This window comes from Vanessa cardui, chromosome 30, assembly GCF_905220365.1.
Source record: "Vanessa cardui chromosome 30, ilVanCard2.1, whole genome shotgun sequence".
NCBI lineage: Eukaryota > Metazoa > Arthropoda > Insecta > Lepidoptera > Nymphalidae > Vanessa > Vanessa cardui.
Window position 1 is genome coordinate 4285411 of NC_061152.1, and position 21841 is coordinate 4307251.

The 21841-nt window shown below is 34.2% G+C and overlaps 1 protein-coding gene across 1 annotated transcript; it reads left to right on the forward strand.

Annotated features, from left to right (window-relative positions):
- The first annotated feature begins 3681 nt into the window (after positions 1 to 3681).
- Positions 3682 to 20639, forward strand: LOC124542204 (heart- and neural crest derivatives-expressed protein 2). The gene is made up of 7 exons (XM_047120149.1): positions 3682 to 3766; positions 5568 to 5675; positions 6320 to 6409; positions 7071 to 7255; positions 10187 to 10279; positions 12654 to 12794; positions 20183 to 20639. The coding sequence occupies exons 1-7, from the start codon at positions 3682 to 3684 to the stop codon at positions 20273 to 20275; spliced, it is 795 nt and encodes a 264-aa protein (XP_046976105.1). The 3' UTR covers positions 20276 to 20639.
- Positions 20640 to 21841: the final 1202 nt, after the last annotated feature.

Here is a 21841-nt window from a genome sequence, read left to right on the forward strand (position 1 = left end):
TAGGTTGGCGGACGAGCAGATGGGCTACCTGATGGTAAGTGGTCACTATCACCCATAGACAATGACGCTGTAAGAAATATTAACTATTCCTTACATCGTCTATGTGCCACCAACCTTGGGAACTAAGATGTTATGTCCCTTGTGTCTGTAGTTACACTGGCTAACTCAGCCTTCAAACCGGAACACAACAATACTGAGTACTGTTGTTTGGCGGTAGAATAACTGATGAGTGGGTGCTACCTACCCAGACGGGCTTGCACATAGCCCTACCACCAAGTATTCTTGGGGCAAGGTATCCGTTTCTATAATAAAATTTCAAAAGGAAAATTCAAATCTAATAAACTGTCATTGTCTTGGGAACGAGTGGTGTTTTATACACAATCCTTCTCCTCAAATGGAAAGGAGACTTTCACCCAGCAGAGGGAAATTTACAGGCTATTATTGTTGTTGGTATACAACCGATGTAACGAAATTCGGATATCCTATGCCCATGCCGTAACGGAAGTGAAGTGAGAGGCAGTTGTTGAAAAAGAGACGTTAGTAGCAGTGTGAGGTACGGGTTGAGGAGAATTGGATAGTTAAAGAGAATTGCGTGGGCTATACCATAAAATTCCGCAGACATTTTTAAGTTTGCCGTTTCGTAAAGTCAAATCGTTTGTAAGAAATACATTGGTAGAAAAAGCATACATATTATTCGATACAAGATTTTATAGATGATAAAAAAGCGTGAAGTTAATACCTGTTGACTACCAGGCAGGATATACTAATTTAAATAATTGTATTTAACCATCATGACTTTGTAGTTTTTAAATATTGAAAAAGAGTAACTACTGAGTTTCTTGCCGGTTCTTCTCGGTAGAATCTACTTTCCGAACCGGTGGTAGCTTCACTTAATTGTAAAATGACGATTCAAAAGTGCTTGTAAAAGCCTACTTGAATAAAGTTTATTTTGATTTGATTTGATTTTATAAGTGAAGCTATCACCGGTTCGGATTGTAGATTCAACCGAAAAGATTCGGCAAGAAACTCACTAGTTACTTTCCTAACATTTGAAGTACTTGACTGTTACTATGACTGTTAAATAAATATATATTCATATATGAAAGTCAACAAGAATTTTTAACAGATTTCAAAACTGAGGAGGTTATCAATTCGTCTGTATTTTTTTATATGTTTGTTACCTCATAACTTTTCACTGGGTGAACCGATTTCTATAATTTTCTTTTTGTTTGAAAGCTAGTGCTTCCCATATGACCCCATATTAATTTGGTCTAAGTCTTAAATTAACATTATATATGTTCGCGATAATTGGATGACTCAAAATCACGCCAAACAAATTTTGTTGATTCTTTTTTTATAAGAAAGGAGGGTAGTTTGGAGAAAGTTTATATTCTGAGCATGGGATCCGAAGTAAGGGAACTCTTCAATTCTTAGGAGCACGTTAACGATACTCGACCGATTATTTTATAGGGTACTTGGTGGTAGGGTTTTGTGCAAGCCCGTCTGGGTAGGTACCACTCACTCATCAGTTATTCTACCACCAAGTAACAATACGCAGTATTGTCGTGTTCCGGTTTGAAGAGTGAGTGAGCCAGTGTAACTACAGGTACAAGGGACATAAAATCGTAGTTCCCAAGGTTGGTGGCACGTTGACGATGTAAGGCATAGTTAATATTTCTTACAGCTTCATTGTCTATGGGTGATGGTGACCACTTACCATTAGGTGGCCCATATACTCGTCCGCCAACCTACACATAAAAAAAGATCATAAATGTTGCAAAAAAACGTAGGGGTGGCAAAAATTGAATAGCCTACTAGCCTACTAGCGGCAGATTTGTAAATCCGCCACTGCTGAGCACACGAAAATAGATCTTAAGGTGACGAACCTTTCCTTACGACTGTACATACATGTGTACTAGTTAAATCTTTAAATCAAGCACGTTATCTTTATAAGAATAAAATAACCTTTTAAGATTCAATACTTGGAGATGAAAGGCTGGTCTATTTTAAGTGAAATGAACAAGTTATTATATTGAACATTTGAAGTGTTTCATTGACTGCGACCCACTGAACACGAGAATAAAATAATCTATATAATAAAATTGGAGTGTCTGTTTGGAAAATTACAATAGCTCTTTTTTACTCAATGCATATGTATGTAATGTATACACGTTACATATACCAAAATATTTTTTTTACAATTTTTGTCTGTTTTGTTCCGGCTAATCTGGACGGCTGGACCGATTCTGACGGGACTTTCACTGGTAGATAACTGATATAATAAGTAACTAAGGCTATAATAACAATTTTTTTCTGTTAAACCCAATCGCGTACAAGGTCGTCACACAGCTAGTAGGAGATACAAATCGTTTGTTTTTTAACCGACTTCAAAAAGGAGGTTATCAATTCGTTTTTCTTTTTTTTTATTTCTGATTTGATTTGATTTTGAATCTGATTGACAAAGTATATTGTCGTATAAAAGTTAATTTGTAAAAACATATTTCTTAAAGTATTATATTTAGCTACTTATAGTAACAGTCTGTAAATTTCCCGCTGCTGGGATAAAGCCTCCTCTTCCATTAAGGAAAGGGTTTGAAACATATTCCACCACGCTGTTCCAATGCGGGTTGGTGGAATGTACATGTGGCAGAATTTCTATAAAATTAGACACAGGCAGGTTTCTTCACGATGTTTTCCTTCACCGCCGAGCACGAGATGAATTATAAACACAAATTAAGCCTATATATATATATATATATATATATATATATATATATATAGGCTTAATTTGTGTATATATATATATATATATATAGTAGTGCTTGCCTGGGTTTGAACCCGCAATCATCGGTTAGAATGCACGCGTTCTAACCACTGGGTCATCTCAGCTCTTAGTTATATTGTATATCTAAATATAACAATAATTGCAACTAAGTACATTATATAATCGTAAATCGACTTATAAGTAGTCTAATACTTTGCGTGTCTTCTTACATAGAACAACTCTAAAAAATATTTTGAATACGCAATTATTATTATTACTTTTTAGTGCATATTAATCTGTTTTGAAATAGTGTATTGTTTGATGTCAGTTTTATTTTGTTAAAATTTTTGCATTCTCGTTGGAAAAAATCTATTACGCGTTTCCCCCACGTTAAGTGGTGAGGTGGTATGTGTCACTCGCTGATGGTGAGAAGCGCTGGTACCCTAGCTAGCTAGCCACTACTTCATTTCATCGTTTTACTTATTAACTATCCTTTGCGGATATCTAGCTTCATTACACAGTATAAAACAAAGTCGCTTACCACTGTCTGTCCCTATGTATGCTTAGATCTTTGATACGCAACGGATTTTGATGTAGTTTTTTATAGAGTGATACGAGATGAATGCTTTTATAAATAATATATAGTATAGTAAAGATATATAGATTGATTCAAGCGTAAGGTTTATATGTGTACATGCACAATATAGTAGAAAATGACTGAAAAACTGTGAACATTGTAAGCCATTCTGTAGTGTTTTTAGTATCAGCATTGCAACCGTGCGAAGCCGGGGTCGCTTGTAAATTTAATTAAGATTTTATATTCGACGGTGGTAGGTGGTAAGTGGACGGTACCTAGATGGTGATGCAAGAAGTCCTACCACTCGCTGATTGTCCGTTTTGATATTGTTGCAGATCAAATGTCCAGTTATGGCAGCACTTCACCATCTGACGAAGGATTCGAGAGATACGAGCCACCGTTCTACTGTCCACCATCGCATCAAGGTATTTTCTTTTGGTTTTATGCTACCACCACCTGATGGTAAGTGGTCACCACCGCCCAAAGACAATGGCGCTGTAAGAAACATTAACCATGACTTTCATCACCAATGCACCAACCTGGGAACTAAGATGCTATGTCCCTTGTGCCAGTAGTTACACTGTCTCACCCTTCAAACCGGAACACAACAATACTGAGTACTGTTGTTTGGCGGTAGAATATCTGATGAGTGGGTGATACCTAACTGAGCTTGCACAAAGCTTGGTTTGGTTTTTTCTTGAATAATAAAAAAAAACAAAATCAAAATAAACTTTATTCAAGCAGGCATTTACAAGCACTTTTGAATCGTCATTGAACAACTATATTAAGTGAAGCTACCACCGGTTCGGAAAGTAGATTCTACCGACAAGAACCGGCAAGAAACTCAGTAGTTACTCTTTTTCTACATTTAAAAAATACAAAGTCATGTTAGTTAAATACAATTATTTAAATTAATATATCCTGCTTGGAAGTCAACAGGTATTAACTGCACGGTTTTTTATCATCTAAAAAATTTTGTATCGAATAATATGCTTTAAGAAAATGCTACCCTCACAGTCCATGATGTTCTAGTAAACAGATATGTCATTAACGCGCAAAAAGTGAAGACTAGAAAATGTCCTAATTGGGACGTTTGCCTTTAGTCTTTTTCATCATAATTATGCCAGTAATACGTTATAATACATCATAATTATCTAGTAATACGTTTTGCGTAATTAAAACATCTAGTTATCCCTTTTACTTATTGTTTTTTCAAGCTATCCTTTTTACTTGTAACGAAATGTAAAATAAATGGTCCCCGGCGCGGCACACTTTTTTCTGTTGTTTAGTATGGGTATAACATATCTGTTTATTAGAATATTATTGCTCACAGTACTTACAAATCATTAAATTATCGTTTAAGATGCCCGCGTTCTAAACACGGGCCTGTTCGGGTCATAAATAAATGATATATAGGTACTTTTAGTTTATTGGTCACATTATTGTGTCCTAAAATTATTTCAAAATTAACATATAGGTAGGTACTTTATTCAAGTAGGCTCTGAAAGCACTTTTGAATCGTCATTTAACAACTATATTAAGTGAAGCTACCACCGGTTCGGAATGCAGATTCCACCGAGAAGAACCGGCGAGAAACTCATTAGTAACTCGTTTTAAACATACTGTCATTTTAGTTAAATGCAATTATATATGTATGTATGTAATATAGCCTGGAAGTCAACAAGTACTAATTCCACGCTTTTTTATCGTCTGTATAATCTTGTATTGAATAATATGCCTTCTTTACCAATGTAGTTTTTCAAATGATTTGAATTTATGACATAAATAAGTTAATAAATAAAAAAATTATCAAAAAGAAAAACCGACTTCAAAGAAAACAATATTTCAAAACAAATAAATATACACCAAAGTGATAAAAGTAATTGCGTATTCAATATATTTTTAGTGTCCCCTTAAGTAAAATGGAATGTAAAACATTAGACTACTTAAAAGTCGATTTACGATTATATAACGTAGTTACAATTATTGTTATATTTGGAGCCGGTGTCAGTTCTTGGCTGGCTTGGTTTTTTTACGATAACATACTGGGTCAATCTAATCTAAAATGGGACCACAAGGGATGCACTTGCTTTCTAACAAAAAAAAAATATCAAAATTAATTTACCCAGTAAAAAGTTATGAGGTGACAAACGTAAAAAATACAGACGAATTGATAACCTCCTTTTTGAAAATGTGTACTTTATGTATTTTTTTTTCTATTCCTAGGTAGCCCAATGGACGGTGGAGTGTACTGGCCGGCAAATAGCGAAGCACACGAGTTCGATGCCCAGGATATGTACCATGACAGCAGCCATTACATAAGCAGGAATTATGGTGCGTTTTTAAAAAGTCTGTTTTACTTTTAACCAGCGACCCGCCCCGCCTTCGCACGGGTGCAATGATACTATTTATTTTATTTGAACTGTCAAAGTAACAGCCCGTAAGTTGCCCACGGCTTCCTTTACCATTAAGTAGAGGGCATGGAACACATTCCACCACGCTGTTCCAATGCGGATTGGTGGAATGCACATGTGGCAGAATTTCAATGAAATTAGACACATGCAGGTTTCCTCACGATGTTTTCCTTCACCGCCGAGAACGAGATGAATTGTAAAAACAAATTAAGCACATATATATATAGTGGTGCTTGCCTTGGTTTGAACCCGCAATCATCGGTTAAGATGCACGTGTTCTAACCACAACGCCATCTCGGCTAAAACTTGCAAACTGACAAACTTCTAAAATTTATTATTGTTTCTTTTCTATATTCTCCACGTATCATATACAAAAACCTTCCTCTCGAATCACTCTATCCATTAAAAAGAAGCACATCAAAATCCGTTGCGTAGTTTTAAAGATTTAAGCATACAAATGGATATAGGGACAAAGAAAGGGACTTTGTTTTACACTATGTAGTGATGTTTCCTTGTATTTTCCACTTTGATGATTGAGGATATAATAAAAAAAACTTGTTGCAGGTTACGACGAAATGCAGCTATCAAGCAACGAGCCCTACGAAATCTATCACAGTAACATGATACACCACAATTACACGCAAAACAACCCAGGTAATGATAGTTATATAAGGGAATATAGTTTAAGACTTTGATACAAAATTTTATTCACAGACAAACAATAATAACACAATATTTATTTAATATTTATACTGGCAACAATTTTGTTAATTGTGACTTACTAGTACAATACAACAACAGCCTTCCCACTGCTGGGCTAAGGCCTCCTCTCCGTTTGAGGAGAAGGTTTGGAACATATGGCCACTCTGTTCCAATGAATGTTGGTGGAATACATATGTGGCAGAGTTTCTATGAAATTAGAGACATGCAGGTTTCCTCACGATGCTTTCTTTCACCGCCGAGTACGAGATGAATTATAAATAAAAATTAAGCACATATATATAGTGGTGCTTGCCTGGGTTTGAACCCGAAATCATCGTTTAAGATGCACGCGTTCTAAACACAAATTAAGTACGTTAAAATTTAGTGGAATTTAAAAGTAAACTATGATTCGTCGGGCCTTTTTATTAAGAATATAATCTAATTCAATTTTTTTTGTGGTATATTTTGCTCAGATTTCAAAGTGGTTGGAAAGCGTGCATCTAAATAATAAAATAAATAAGTTTTGAGATCAATTTCGAGATACTTCACAGTAAATGATTTAGGGAGTATTTCCAAGTCATCACAGCAATACAATCTTTATAATTATTCCTAGGTATGGATTGTGAGATGCAAACACTACCGCGCTACGATCGGGCGCCGCCATCTTTTGTCAGAGTTGTCAAAAGGAGAACAACAGCGAATAAGAAAGAGAGGAGACGTACACAAAGCATTAACACCGCTTTCACTGACCTGAGGGAGTGCATCCCAAACGTACCCCCAGACACAAAACTATCAAAGGTAAGTTAAAGTTAATTTAAGTAATAAAAAATGACGACCTCCTTGGTCGATTGTGTACACCGGTTTTATTGGGTACGCCACTCCGATATCCCGGGTTCGGTGTAGAAAAATTAGTTTTCTGTGTAGTCTTTGGTCTGATGTTTGTGGTATCGTTACTTCTGATTTTCCACAACACAAGTGCTTTAGCTACTTACATTGGGATCAGAGTAGTGTATGTGATGTTGTCCAATATTTATGAAAATAAAAAGGTATCAAAAATCAACGACAGGGCGATTTTTAAGACATTTTCTGCCGCACAAACGCTGTGGAATCAGCTTTCGCCGACGATTTTCAACCGACTTCAAAAAAAGGAGGAGGTTCTCAATTCGACCCGTATGTTTTCTATGTTTGTTACGCGATAACTCCTCCAATTATGAACCGATTTGAACAAATCTTTTTTCGGCGTATAGGTAATACCTCAAGGGTCCCATTTAAATTTAATGATAATAAAAAACAACCCCCAAGGGTGGAAAATTGGGGATGAACTTTTTTATACACAATAAATAATATCTCCGCCGATTATAAACCAATTTGAACTATTTTTTTTTGTGTTCACGCATTTGAAGTCTGTTTTATTTTTTCCAAACCGATACGACTTGGGAACCTTAAAAAAGAGCGTAAACTTTCTTTAAATGCCGGTAACGCATCTGAAATCCCGGTGTTGCCATTCCATGGACGGTGGTAGTCACTTTCTATCAGGTGAGCTTCTTGTTCGATTACCACTTTACTACATAGTATACAACGAAGTCGCTTTCTTTGTCCCTATATCCCTATGTATGCTTAAATCTTTAAAACTACGCAACGGATTTTGATGCGGTTTTTTTAATAGATAGAGTGATTCGAGAGGAAGGTTTTTGTATATAATACATAGACAATATAGTAAAGAAACACTGATAATTTTAGAAGCTTCTACTGTGATGTCATATCCATGGGCGGTTTCATATAAATTAATAAGTTACATAATTGATGAAATAAAACAATACATGTACTGTAGTAATAAAAATACTAAAAGAATATATTTATAAATCATTGTAATCAGTGGCAGATTTACCAATAGGCTAAGTAGACTGGAGTCTAGGGCGGCAGGTTTAGAGGGGCGGTAAACTTAGCCCAAATTTGTTATTATCTTACAGAAATAAACAAAAAATCTTTTAACTATATGTATACACACTACGTCCGTAATCCGTATACACGTCACTACACAGCGGGTTGGAAAAATAATCTAGTAACTGACAGAAATATCACCTAGTTTATAATCATACTAATAACGGGAAGAAACCGATGTAATGAGGACGATAGAACTCAAATCATAAATGTTGCAAAAAAAGTAGGGGTGGCAATAATTGAATAGCCTACTAGCGGAAGATTTGTAAATCCGCCAATGATTATACGCAGAGGACCAGAGATAAAAGATCTCTGGTGGAAAACACAGGGGACAGAATTTGAGGTGTCCAAAAAGTGCGAACGCTCCCCACAATACTTTTTTTGACAATGCGAAAAATAAATTGTCAATTATTGTAATCAGTATATATTATGAGTTTAGAAATGGTTATTTATTAATGAAAGTTGAAAATAATACTTAATTTACTTGAAAATCCATGAATAAAAATTGATTATTGTAAACGTTTGTCACGTGACACAAAACGGGCCTCATTGGCCGGGCTTATTATGAAGTCACTTGCTTGTCAACTTTGCTTGCGTACTATATGTACCACAGATTAAAATACAGGCCACTCACGTCACCGACCCCATTGCAGCGCCATATTGTTAAAGTAGCGTTTCGCGTGCTATTTCAATGTGGAATTTTTAAAATGATATTCTTCGGCAAATATGTACTAGAAATAAAACAACTTTCACTGGGTTCCTTAATCTCTACTATGTAATATTAAATGGAATTTAAAAACCAGTCAAATAGCCTATCCCTAATATCTGGTGTACATATACAAAAGTCAGTCGGAAGCTAAAATATTCTAAATTTATATTAAACTAGAGATCCGCCCAGCTTCGCACGAGTGCAATGCTGATACTAAATATACTACGAAATATCTTACAACGTTTACAGTTCACAATACAAACCGGTCTCTCTTCCGGTTAATCTCTGGAATGGCTCGACCGATTTTAATGGGACTTTCACTGGGAGATAGCTGATGTAATAAGGAGTAATTTAGGCTCTTTCAATTTTAGGAATGTGTATTAAATAATACTAAAGTGACGCTGCAATGAACAAATACCGTTCAGTACTCCGCAGTCATGTCGGGTGCCTCCCACCAATGACGTTACTATTTATATTAATACTATAAATGTGAAAGTAACTCTGTCTATCTATCTGTCACGAGCAAACCGCTGAACCGATTTTCATGAAATTTGCTATGAAGCAAACTTATATGTATATTAAAATATATATATACAACAATAACAACAGCCTGTAAATTCCCACTGCTGGGCTAAAGGCCTCCTCTCCCTTTAAGGAGAAGGTTTGGAACATATTCCACCACGCTGTTCCAATGCGGGTTGGTGGAATACACATGTGGCAGAATTTCTATGAAATTTGTCACATGCATGTTTCCTCACGATGTTTTCCTTCACCGCTGAGCACGAGATGAATTATAAAGACAAATTAAGCACATGAATCAGCGGTGCTTGCGTGGGTTTGAACCCGCAATCATCGGTTAAGATGCCATCTAACCACTGGGCCATCTCTGCTCTTATAAATAATATATATAAACGATTACATTTTTTTTTTCAATTCAAATATCGCGGGCGAAACTAGTTCATACATAAAACCATATGAAATTACAAAATTTACAATACGGACCTATTGATATTGATTATGTTTTAAAGTAGAATTTACATTAAATATATCTGTCTCACTTTAACTTATACGATTGTCAGATGGTGCGACCGAGATCGCAGAGCATCAATACAGCCTTCTCTAAGCTTAGAGATCGCATCCCAAGCGTCCTACCTGACACAAAGATGACTAAGGTTTGTGGTCATAAATCCTAATTTAAATGATCGTTGGTCAAAATTTGATTGATTAAAATAATTAAATATGTGTTCTTATGGTGATACTAGCTGTGCCCGCGACATTGTACGCGTTTTTTAACAAAAAAAATATTGTAGCCGAAGTTACTCCTTATTATATCAGTTATCTGTCAGTGAAAGTCCCGTCAAAATCGGTCCAGCTGTTCCAGAGATTTGCCGGAACAAACAGACCGACAGACAAAATTGTAAAAGTGTTATTTTGGTATAGATCGTTTAAAAATACTTTTTACGCCCATTTCTAAATGCGACTACAATATCATTCAAATCAAAATCAAAATAAACTTTATCCAAGTAGGCTTTTACACAGGGGCGTAGCTACCGCCGTATCTGCCGTATCAATTATACGGGGCCCCCGGGCCACGGGGCCCCCAACTAGCGTAAGCAAAAATTAATAAAATCTTCCCAACCTCTTTTTTTATTTCACAAATGACAAAATTAAAAAAAAATAATACTTATTCCCGCGTAATGGCCTCTGCACACTGTGCGCGAACGACGGGCGTCGAGCGATATCTAATGATAGCTCTGCTTTTAAGAACGGTTCCGGGGGAAGCGAAGTTCTCATTGGACTCATTGTCCATAGAAGCAGAAACTTTAGAAAAACTAAAGTCATCATCAGCTATAAATAAATGGGAACATTCACTCTATAACTAATAACTATTCACTGTAGAACATGCTGTGTGTGCTGTGCTTTGTTACAAAGAGTTTCTCGAATTTGCTTGTTAATACTTTATTTAGGCTGTTTTACAAAATGTCTTACTTTTAACTTAGCTATTGAACTGTTTGTTTCTAAATTTTATCTTAATATTTAATTTCTATTAAGCAAGTTAAATAAGTTAGTATTTTATTTTCATTGGATGTTTTTTTTTAGTTTTTTGTTTTTAAGGTATTTTTGAGGAAAAAGGCAATTAAAAAAAATCGTTTTCCATCCCGAATTTTTAAATTTGGACCGATAATTATTATTTAAATATTGAAAAATTTCCATTGTTTAATTTTTTTTTATAAATCAGAAGACAACAGTTGATTTAAATGATACTTTTTTAAAAATAAATATTTGAAGTTGCATTTTCCACCTATGTCATAAAAATATATAAAATATTTAATTTAAAATTTTAGTTACCGAAAAAAAAGCAAGGAGAATGTGTATTTAATTTAAATTATTTATAAAAATTTTGGAAAAAGTTACAGACAGATAATTATGATGAATAAATATTTCTATTAATTTTATGCATTTTTTTGTGAGAAATCTTTACCCTTCCTAAGGGCCCCCAAACAAATTTTTATACGGGGCCCCGCTAAGGCACGCTACGCTTCTGCTTTTACAAGCACTTTTGAATCGTCATTTTACAACCAAGTGAAGCTACCACCGGTTCGGAAAGTAGATTATACCGAGAAGAACCGGCAAGTTAATATTTATGACATTAAAATACAGTCATGTAACTCATGTTACACAATTACAATTATATATGTATGTAATATATCTTGCCTGGAAGTCAACAAGTATTAATTCCACGCTTTTTTATTGATGCATAATCTTGTACTGAATAATATGCCTTCTTTACCAATGTATTTTTACAAACGATTTAAATTAAAAAAAAAATATTAGTTTTATTACATAACACAAAACAAATGAATTCAAAACAAACAAATCGCTCTTCAATTCCCGAGTGAGACTCGAAGTGAAATCGCTCAGAATCTTATTACTTAAATCTTTGTTGATTATTTTATGAAAAGCTAGTGACTCGACCCGGCTTCGGTTGCAATGCTGATACTAAATATACTGCAGAATGTCTAACAACGCTCACAGTTTTTCAGTAATTCTCTACTACATTGTTCACGTATTATACATATTAAACGACCCATTATATTAAAAGACCCGCTGAGTTTCTTTCGCCGGTTCTTCTCAGGTCAGGGTGTTCCCTTTTCCAAACCGGTGGTAGTGTTTATTTGACAATCAATAAGTAAGTGTAATGCTTCTATATTGAATAAAGGAATTTGAGTTTGAGTTTGAAACTTCCTCTTGAATCAATCTATCTATAAGTAGTAATATTTTTTTAAAGTAGTAGTAAATATAAACATCTAAACATACATAGGGAGAAACAGCAGTAAGCGACTTTTTTATACTATGTAATGATATTATTCTTATTAAGAAGAGAAGGCCAGCAGTGGGAAATTTACAGGCTGCTGTTGTGGAATCATTTACAGTACAAGCGAATACTCCTTTCGATGATTCGAGCCCCCTAGAGCGCTAGGCCCCCAGTGGATAAAGCCGCTTGGATCAAGTTTCCATGTTAATCAAGGAAATCTTTGTCCACAGATTAAAACGCTCCGCCTCGCCACATCTTACATCTCCTATCTCCTGAAAGTCCTGGAGACGGATGGGGAACCAGCTGGTGGGTTTCGAGCTGAGTTACATCACACCCCCCCAAGGAGGAGGAATGCTGAGCACACGTCACAGGTTTGTGATACAGTAAAATCTTTTGAAAGAAGCGTAGTTTTCAGACGATCATTCCTTCTCTTTTCTTTCTATCTGTCTCTTTCTATTTAAACGAATTAATAAAATAGTAGTTGAACTATAACTAATATTTGGTGTCGAAACGCTTGGCCCTTGGAGTAGTGGTGCAAAAAGCTTCATCAAAAGTATAACACCTCGCCTCATTGCCTCCGCTGGTGACAGGAGGGCTGGTTCGTTTTTTGCCCAGAGGATCGGAATCGCGATTCAACGGGGTAAATGCTGCTAGCATTCTTGCCACCATTCCACGCGGTCAAGATTTATTAACGGCACTGGACGAACTATTTCTGAAAGGTTTTTCAAAAACCTAAAAACAATATATTATCGTTCAATTTAAAAAAAATATATAATAAATAACTTATATATTTCTAGGTCTTATAAATTATAATAAATTATAATTTAAATAAATGTCAAAATCTAATTAGAAAAGGTTTTTTTATCGTGCATATTTCACTTGGTGGTAGGGCTTTGTGCAAGCCCGTCTGTATAGGTACCACCCACTCATCAGTTATTCTACCGCCAAATAACAGTACTCAGTATTGTTGTGTTCCGGTTTGAAGGCTGAGTGAGCCAGTGTAACTACAGGACATATCATCTTAGTTCCCAAGATTGGTGGCACATTGACGATGTGAGAAATAGTTAATATTCCTTACAGCGTCATTGTGTATGGGTGATGGTGACTACTTACCATCATGCGGCCCATATGCTCGTCCACCAATCTATACCATAAAAAAACCACTTTAGTGCATATTTGCATGCATATTTTGGCGTTTTGATAGTGCAAATAATCCGATGTCTAGCTGATCAAAAACAACCATATGTTACATCTTTACAATTTTACTTTCGACTACAACGGTATTACTCTTAAAATCAAAGCATTCCATTTGTACAACATTATATATAGATAATTTTGTCTGTACGTCTGGCGCCCGGTGCACTTGAACGCGTTCCCTTGTGAAATAAATTTCAAGTGGATTCTTGCATCTGAAGTTTGATAAGCTTAGAAATGGCGTCGAACTATTTATAAATGCCCTAAGATACAATAAGGATTTGTAGATAATTTAGTTTTGTTTTGTTTCCTGAGTGAACTCACAATAATATTCTATTTGACTGGTTTTTAAAATTCAACAACAACAACAACAACAGCCTGTAAATTCCCACTGCTGAGGAGAAGGTTTGGAACATATTCCACCACGCTGTTCCAATGCGAGTTGGTGGAATACACATGTGGCAGAACTTCTATGAAATTTGTTTCCCTTCACCGCTGAGCACGAGATGAATTATAAAGACAAATTAAGCACATGAATCAGCGGTGCTCGCCTGGGTTTGAACCCGCAATCATCGATTGAAATGCACGCGTTCTAACCACTGGGCCATCTCGGCTCAATTTAAAATTCATTTTAAATTGAGCTTCTTATTTAGTCCTCTACTAAATAATGTAAAATGAATTTTAAATTTAAGGAACCCAGTAAAAGATGATTTTTTTCATTACTAGTACATATTTGCCGAAAAATATCATATTAAAAATTCCATATTTAAATAAAAAAAAAATGAAATGATGAAAACGCTACTTGGACAATGTGGCGCTGCATTGCGGTCGGTGACGTCACTTGTCTGTATTGTAATCTGTGTTACATATAGTACGCAAGCAAAGTTAACAAGCAAGTGACTACATCATAAGCCCGGCCAATCAGGAACGTTTAGTGTCACGTGACTAACGTTTGAAAAAATGCATTTTTATTCATGGTTTTTGAATAAATTAAGTGCTATTTTCAACTTTCTTTAATAAATAATCATTTCTAAACTCATAATATATACTGATTACAATAATTGACGCTTTATTTTTCGCATTGTCAAGTAGCCTATTGCTGCTTGAAAAGTATAATTTACAATAAAGATAGGATTATATTATAACAGTAGCTGTGCCTGCGACCTTATACGCCTTTGAATATAACAAAAGAAACATTATTGTAGCCTAAGTTACTCCTTATTTTACAGTTATGTGCCAGTGATAGTCCCATCAGAATCTGTCCAGCCGTTTAGCCGGAATAAACGGTCACACAAAACTTGTAAAAATGCTATTTGGGTATGTACACATACCCAAATAGTGCCAATGCATATGTACGTATACACAGTACACTGTGTATACGTACATATGCATTGAGCATAAAAGGGCTATTTTAATATTACAAGCAGACACTCCAATTTTATTACACGATATGATATATGTATAGATAAATAAATAAATTGAAGATTAGAAGGAAAATTGACAAATTTTCCCGGAAAGGCTAAGAAAGTAGGCATGGCTGTATTCTCTGTAATAATATGCAATGTAAACCTTCCTTTTGAATCGATCTGTAAATTGATGTAACCTCAACAGCCTGTATATTTCCCACTGCTGGGCTAAGTCATTTTCTCCCTTTTAAGAAGTGGATGGTGGATTAATATCTAGCAAAATTTCGTTGAAATTAGCCACACGTAGATTTCCTCACGATGTCTCAAAATCAATACCAAAATATACTTTATTCAAGTAGGCATTTACAAGCACTTTTGAATCGTCATTTAACAATTAAGTGAAGCTACCACCGATTCGGAGAGTAGATTCTACCGAGAAGAACGGGCAAGAAAATCAGTAGTTACTCTTTTTCAGCACTTAAAAATACAGTCATGTTAATTAATTACAATTATATATGTATGTTTTCCTTCACTGCCGAGCAAGAGATGAATTATAAACAAATATTATTGAAATAAAACTAGTTATAACGGATTTGAATCGCGTATATTAATTATTTTTGGCATCCCGACGTTTCGAGCACTTTACAGCGTTCGTGGTCACGGGTAGACTAAGGTGGCATTTTTTCTTCAAATAGAACTAGTTTTATTTAAATGTGTAATAATCGCGAAAATTTAAGACAACATTAAACAAATATTATGCACATATATATAGTGGTGCTTGCCTGGGTTTGAACCCGCAACTATCGGTTAAGATGCACGCGTTCAACCACTGGGCCATCTCGGTTCGAAACGCATTTTATCTCTTAGTATAAGTTTTATGTATATCGCTTTAGTATTTTATTTAGTTAAGTATTACAAAAATAAAGTCATTTATGAGTAATTATAAATTGTTTCCCAGAGTTAATGTATAAATTACTGAATAAACTAAATGGAATAAAATCAGTGTTGTAACAAAATGAGTGTTGATCTGAGGCCCCCCACGAGAGGGGCCCACGATAGTGATTCACATAACGACGACTTAAAGATTTAATGCAATACATGTATTTATTAATGCTTTCTAAGTAACCAAAATAACAACTAACAGAAGTGAAATTGTTCAGATGAAATAAAATAGTCATAAGGGGGCCTCAGCTTCTTTGTTACCCCAGGGCCTTTGAATTCGGCCCTGTATTAAATACAAATGTATATAGTATAGCGGTATATCAAACTCTCCTCGTTCTATTTGTGTTACTCCGACATTTTATAGGGCCACGTGTTTTTCCGATATTAAATTAGCGGCAATAAACTGCGTCTGTTTCGTAGCGAGATAAACGTGTAATTTGATTAAATATATCTCGTGGTTTCAAGTAATGATAATATCAAGAGTTGCCATATGAATAAAATCAGTATTAAAAAAAAAGATGTTGAATTTTTGTATTGGAAATTCGAAGGGGTTGGTTTCTGAATCGCGCTAACGATTGGTTCGTTTCATTGTATATAGGGTCTCGATACTAATTATACGATAGTTCTTTGCCGACTCGTCGGCGCTTAGGCGTGCGACGATGAATGTACAAGTCATTCCTTCCTACAGACTACAGTCGACGATGGCGCCCTAAGTCGAGGTCCGGCTCTCACAGGAGGCACCCTTAGGATGCGCGTATTCTGAGCCCTTCAGTGGGCTCCCATCATTAGGCTCGAGACCTACCTCGCCCGGTGACGCTGTAGATGCCAATAGGGCCAACAGTAGTACACAGTTCGAAAATAAATGTATATATATATATATATATATATATATATCACAATCCCTTACACAATCCCTTAGTACTTAATACATGAAAGTATAGCCCTCATTGGCACTGTAGTCCGATGCATTGACGTTCTAAGGACGTACTAAGCGCTTCCGTCGATGCTATCACATCGGCGAACCCCGGCGGGGTCCATTTCCCTCGTACATTATATACTGTCCGCGCTTAGGCGCGTGACGGGATCCTGAGCACACACTGTCCTCCCTCCAAACGTCGACGGCGTCCTAAGCCGAGGTCCGGTCTCACAGTAGGCACCCTTAGGACGCGCGTACTCTGAGCCCTATAGAGGGCTCTCAACATCCGGCAGAGTCTTCTGTGACTCGCGCCCCCGCCCGGTGTCGCTGTAGAGGCCAGTCTGGCCAACAGTAACTGACAATTCGAAAAAAAAAAAACGATTTAGTAATTTTTGTGTAATATTAATACAGTGTGATATGTCAAATGACACTTACATTAAATACTAAGTGTAGCAAGTCAAATATTATACCTATAATATAATACACGAGCTGAGATGGGCCAGTGGTTTGAACGCGTGCATCTTAATCAATGATTTCCGGTTCAAACCCAGGCAAGCACCGCTTTATAAAAGTGCTTAATTTGTGTTTTAAATTCATCTCGTGCTCGGCGGTGAAGAAAAACATTATGAGGAAACCTACATGTGTCTAATTTCAAAGATATTCTGCCACATGTAAATGCACCAACTCGCATTGGAGCAGCGTGGTGGAATATGTTCCAAACTCTCTTACTCCTCCTCTTCTTAACTCCTCCTTAATGGGAGGGAGGCCCAGATGTGGGAAATTTACAGGCTGTTACTTAATACAAGGTCGTACATTAGTGATTTATATCTTATTTAAGGAGTTTTTAATGTTAATGTGACTATGTAGTAATGGTCCATTGCCCTGGTCATATAAATCTAACTCAAAGGAGATAAGCCAACTACACCAATGCACAGGGATATACCATCTTCCAATACCCAAACTCCAACTGACAGAAACAAAATTAAGAAAAAAAATTCAATTTTTTTTTATTAGTCAGACTTGCGATTTGAATCTAAGATCTCAGGATATCCGGCTTTCTATTCAAAAAGAACAATAATAAAAAGCAAATTATTGTTATATATGAACATTTATTTTTATTTATCTCGTGCTAAGGAAGTGTTAGGGCATTAAAAAAACCAGATGCCGATACGCAGACGGGAAGACGTTAAACATTGTTTACGAAACGAAAATGTAAGCAATCAGGTAAAAAAAAAATGACCTAGTTCAAACTTCGTGTAAATATTTCGTTCCTTTTTACGGTATTCGAGGAATTCTCTGGGTTTTTTTTTTAATTCACCTGTTGATGTGTGTGTCAAAAGTTATAAACAGATTTCATCCGGTTTGTACTAAAATTGGTGTTTATAGGTTAAAATATTTTAATTATCTATATTTAATATAATAAATGCGAAAGTAACTCTGTCTGACTGTCTTTTGTTTCCTGATGATTCTCGAGCCCTTAAACCGATCGAAGTCTCGGGCGTCAATATAGATAATTAATTTAATCATAATAATCGCATTTTTTATTATGGCAGTATGTATTGCGGTTTTAGTCCAAAAAATACAGTTAGACAAATAAATTAGAACATACTTCTTTAATCTTAAGACATTTTAATGCTGTCAAAGACTTTCTGTAGAGTTTTTTAAGATTATAGGCTATTTGACGATGCGAAAAATAAATTGTGAATTGTTGTAATCAGTGTATATTATAAGTTTAAAAATGGTTATTTACTAACGAAAGTTGAAAATAAGACTTAATTTATTCAAAAATCAATAAATAAAAATGCATTTTTTCAAACGTTTGTCACGTGACACAAAACGCTCCTGATTGGTCGGGTACCACATATTAAAATACAGGAAAGTGACGTCACTGACCCCATTGCAGCGCCATATTGTCAAAGTAGCGTTTTTGCGCGCTATTTAAATGTGGAATTTTTAATATGATATTTTTCGGCAAATATGTACTAGAAATAAAAAACACGACTTTTACTACTGGGTTCCTTAACTTCTACTAAATAATATAAAATGGATTTTAAAAACCAGTCAAATAGCCTATTTTATGTCATTTGTTCATATGAACCAATTTATCTTAGTAAACTATATTTTAAACAGTATATAAATATATAAACAAACTATGTTCTCCCTTCGTTCCGAAACTATAAATTAAAACAATATAAAAAATCCACATCAATCACATTAATCGCTTTCGCGTGAATTCAAAATAAACAATTTATGCAACTATGTAAAATACTATTAATAGATTTTATATTTTTTGTAAACTAAAGATTTGTAAACGGTTTAAAGTTATGAAAAAACTGTAAACGGGAGCTCTTGAACTTTTTTTTTTCGTTTCGCGTCATCTGCTTGCAATCATGCGTTTAACAAAAAAAACATGTAACCTTTTTTGTATTATCTGTTGTATGCGGTTACACGGATTTTTTATGACGCATTAGAAATTGATATTTTTAATCTGTTATTGATTGATATTTTGTTACAAGATTATCTGTGTCTGTGATAATAATGACATTAGTGTTTTTTTTAACAATACTAATATTATAATTTTACTGAAAAAAGTGACTTTATCTTTAGTGTTTACTATTTATTTATCTATCTGCCTGTTAATACCTTTTTTTAAATTTAATTTTAATTGTTTTTAAATTAATTAAAAAAATACTAATATTTCTATTATCTTCTTTTAAGCTAAGGGATCAGGATCCTGCGACTTTTACATCGCTAAAACATTGCGCCATTGCGCTTTAAATGAAATACCTATGATATTATTTATAAATATATAATAATAATATATATATAAATTTTTAATTGTGTTATGTTATCTGTATGAATAGGAAGACTATTCAGTGCACAGAAGGGATCCTCTTAGCGGTTTTATGTAGAATCTACATTCCGAACCGGTCGATGGTAGCTTTACATTTTTTATTAAATGTAAAATGACGATTTAAATGTGCTTCTAAAAACCTAAAAAGTAAGTGGTCACCATCACCCATAGACAATGACGCTGTAAGAAATATTAACTATTCCTTACATCGTCAATGTGCCACCAACCTTGGGAACTAAGATGTTATGTCCCTTGTGCCTGTAGTTACACTGGCTCACTCACCCTTTAAACCGGAACACAACAACACTGAATACTGTTATTTGGCGGTAGATTAACTGATGAGTGGGTGGTATCTACCCAGACGGGCTTGCACAAAGCCTTACCACCAAGTATCATATTTAAGTTCCCGCCAATTTTCTATGTTTGACATTTGTTTTCTTTTCACAGAACTCTTCAGAAAAGAAAGGCAAAGGACGCACCGGTTGGCCTCAACACGTCTGGGCTTTAGAATTAAAAAGTGAACAGAATTTGCAAACATAACTCAAATTAATATTGAATTGTAAATACAATTATAGTCAAATTATATTAATTTTAGAACCACTTTAATATTATTGATTTTTTTTTGTATGTAATATCTCAAATCATATTTTAAGTTACTAGTGCCCAAATATTTGGTTCAATTTATGTAAGCCTTACAGAGTTTTTATTGTTAGAACACATTCGAAAATTTTGTTTTATTTTTCTGGAATAGTAATACAACAATTTTTTTATCTGTGATTCTTAATTTTTCACTTTAACATTGTTATGATCTTATACCGTAAGTATTTACTAGTTTGAATGTAAATAAAGTTTAGTTTAAAATTTAATTGTGTATGTACATAATATAAAAAAAATAAAATAATTTAAATAAATATTATCATAATATGGTAGATAATCTTTAATGTAATTGAAATTTAAATAAAGATTTATGTTAAGTTCCTGAGGGCAACACTTAGTCGATGAAAAAAAAACAAAAATTAAAAATGAAATAGTATAAATTAGTATTAATCTCTCTTACATTCTAAATTTAAAATAAAAAAAAAATGTTTGTATTTAATTTCAATGTTTAACTTTTCCTTATTTTTTTGTGTTAAATTCCACCATAAAAATATTATTCATCTGAAAAGACCTCAGACTCGAATAATAAAATACAAATTTTATTGCTTTGGCTGAATATAATTAAGCAATTGACACGCTTACTGAATAATACTGCATACATTTTTTTTATCAAACTAGCCTAAGAAATAAATGTCAGCTTTAAGAGTTAATTATATTTAAGCATTTTTATATTATTATATCGAAAAAAACTTCGCGGGACTTCGATTAAAAAACGGGACGTCTTATAATATTGTTTATTCCATATAAGTATGTAAGAGTTAATGTATATTTTTACGTCTAGTCTCTACTATTATTGAATATTATTTAAGTTTCGTATAGTTAATTATCAATGCCAAAAATATGTGCCAAAAATAAATAAATATTAAGTTATAGTATTCTTGTTTTTTTATTATTACCTATATTTTTTTATAATCTGTAGATTAAATATATAAGCAGAACGCATCTATAAAAATTAGCCAGCAGTTAGACCCTGTACAAGTTAGTTTGATCTTTTTGACAAATGTAATTTTTTCTGATCGAAATAACTTTGCAATCGGCACAATTAAAAGCCATTAAACCAAGAATTGAATTGAATTGAACTTTGCAATGACATACATATTTTTTTTAATTTAATGATTTTTAGAAGTTAAAAAAATATTTTATGGATATATATATAACACAAAAAACTCTAACGATTTAATCCTTAGCTTAGCGTTTTCCGAAAATATTAAGACTTTTTTAAGGCTTCAAAGTAAAATGTAAAAAGAAATACTGAAAATAATAGACGTTTGTACAATGTTTGTTTGTGACATCGGTAGGGACAGGAATAATAGACAAATATCGATTACAAATTATCATTGTTAAATTATAAAAATAATTATTAAACATTATTATTATAGGTTATTAGTATTTATGAAATTTAGTATACTATATTAAATATATAAAAAAAAAATCGAATCCCCATAAATC

Excerpts from the sequence above, each read along its gene's own strand:
- LOC124542204 (XM_047120149.1), top strand. The coding sequence starts at position 3,682 with ATGTCCAGTTATGGCAGCACTTCACCATCTGACGAAGGATTCGAGAGA. Across the intron at positions 3,767-5,567 it reads CTGTCCACCATCGCATCAAG|GTAGCCCAATGGACGGTGGA; the intron begins GTATTTTCTTTT and ends TTCTATTCCTAG. Across the intron at positions 6,410-7,070 it reads TTACACGCAAAACAACCCAG|GTATGGATTGTGAGATGCAA; the intron begins GTAATGATAGTT and ends AATTATTCCTAG.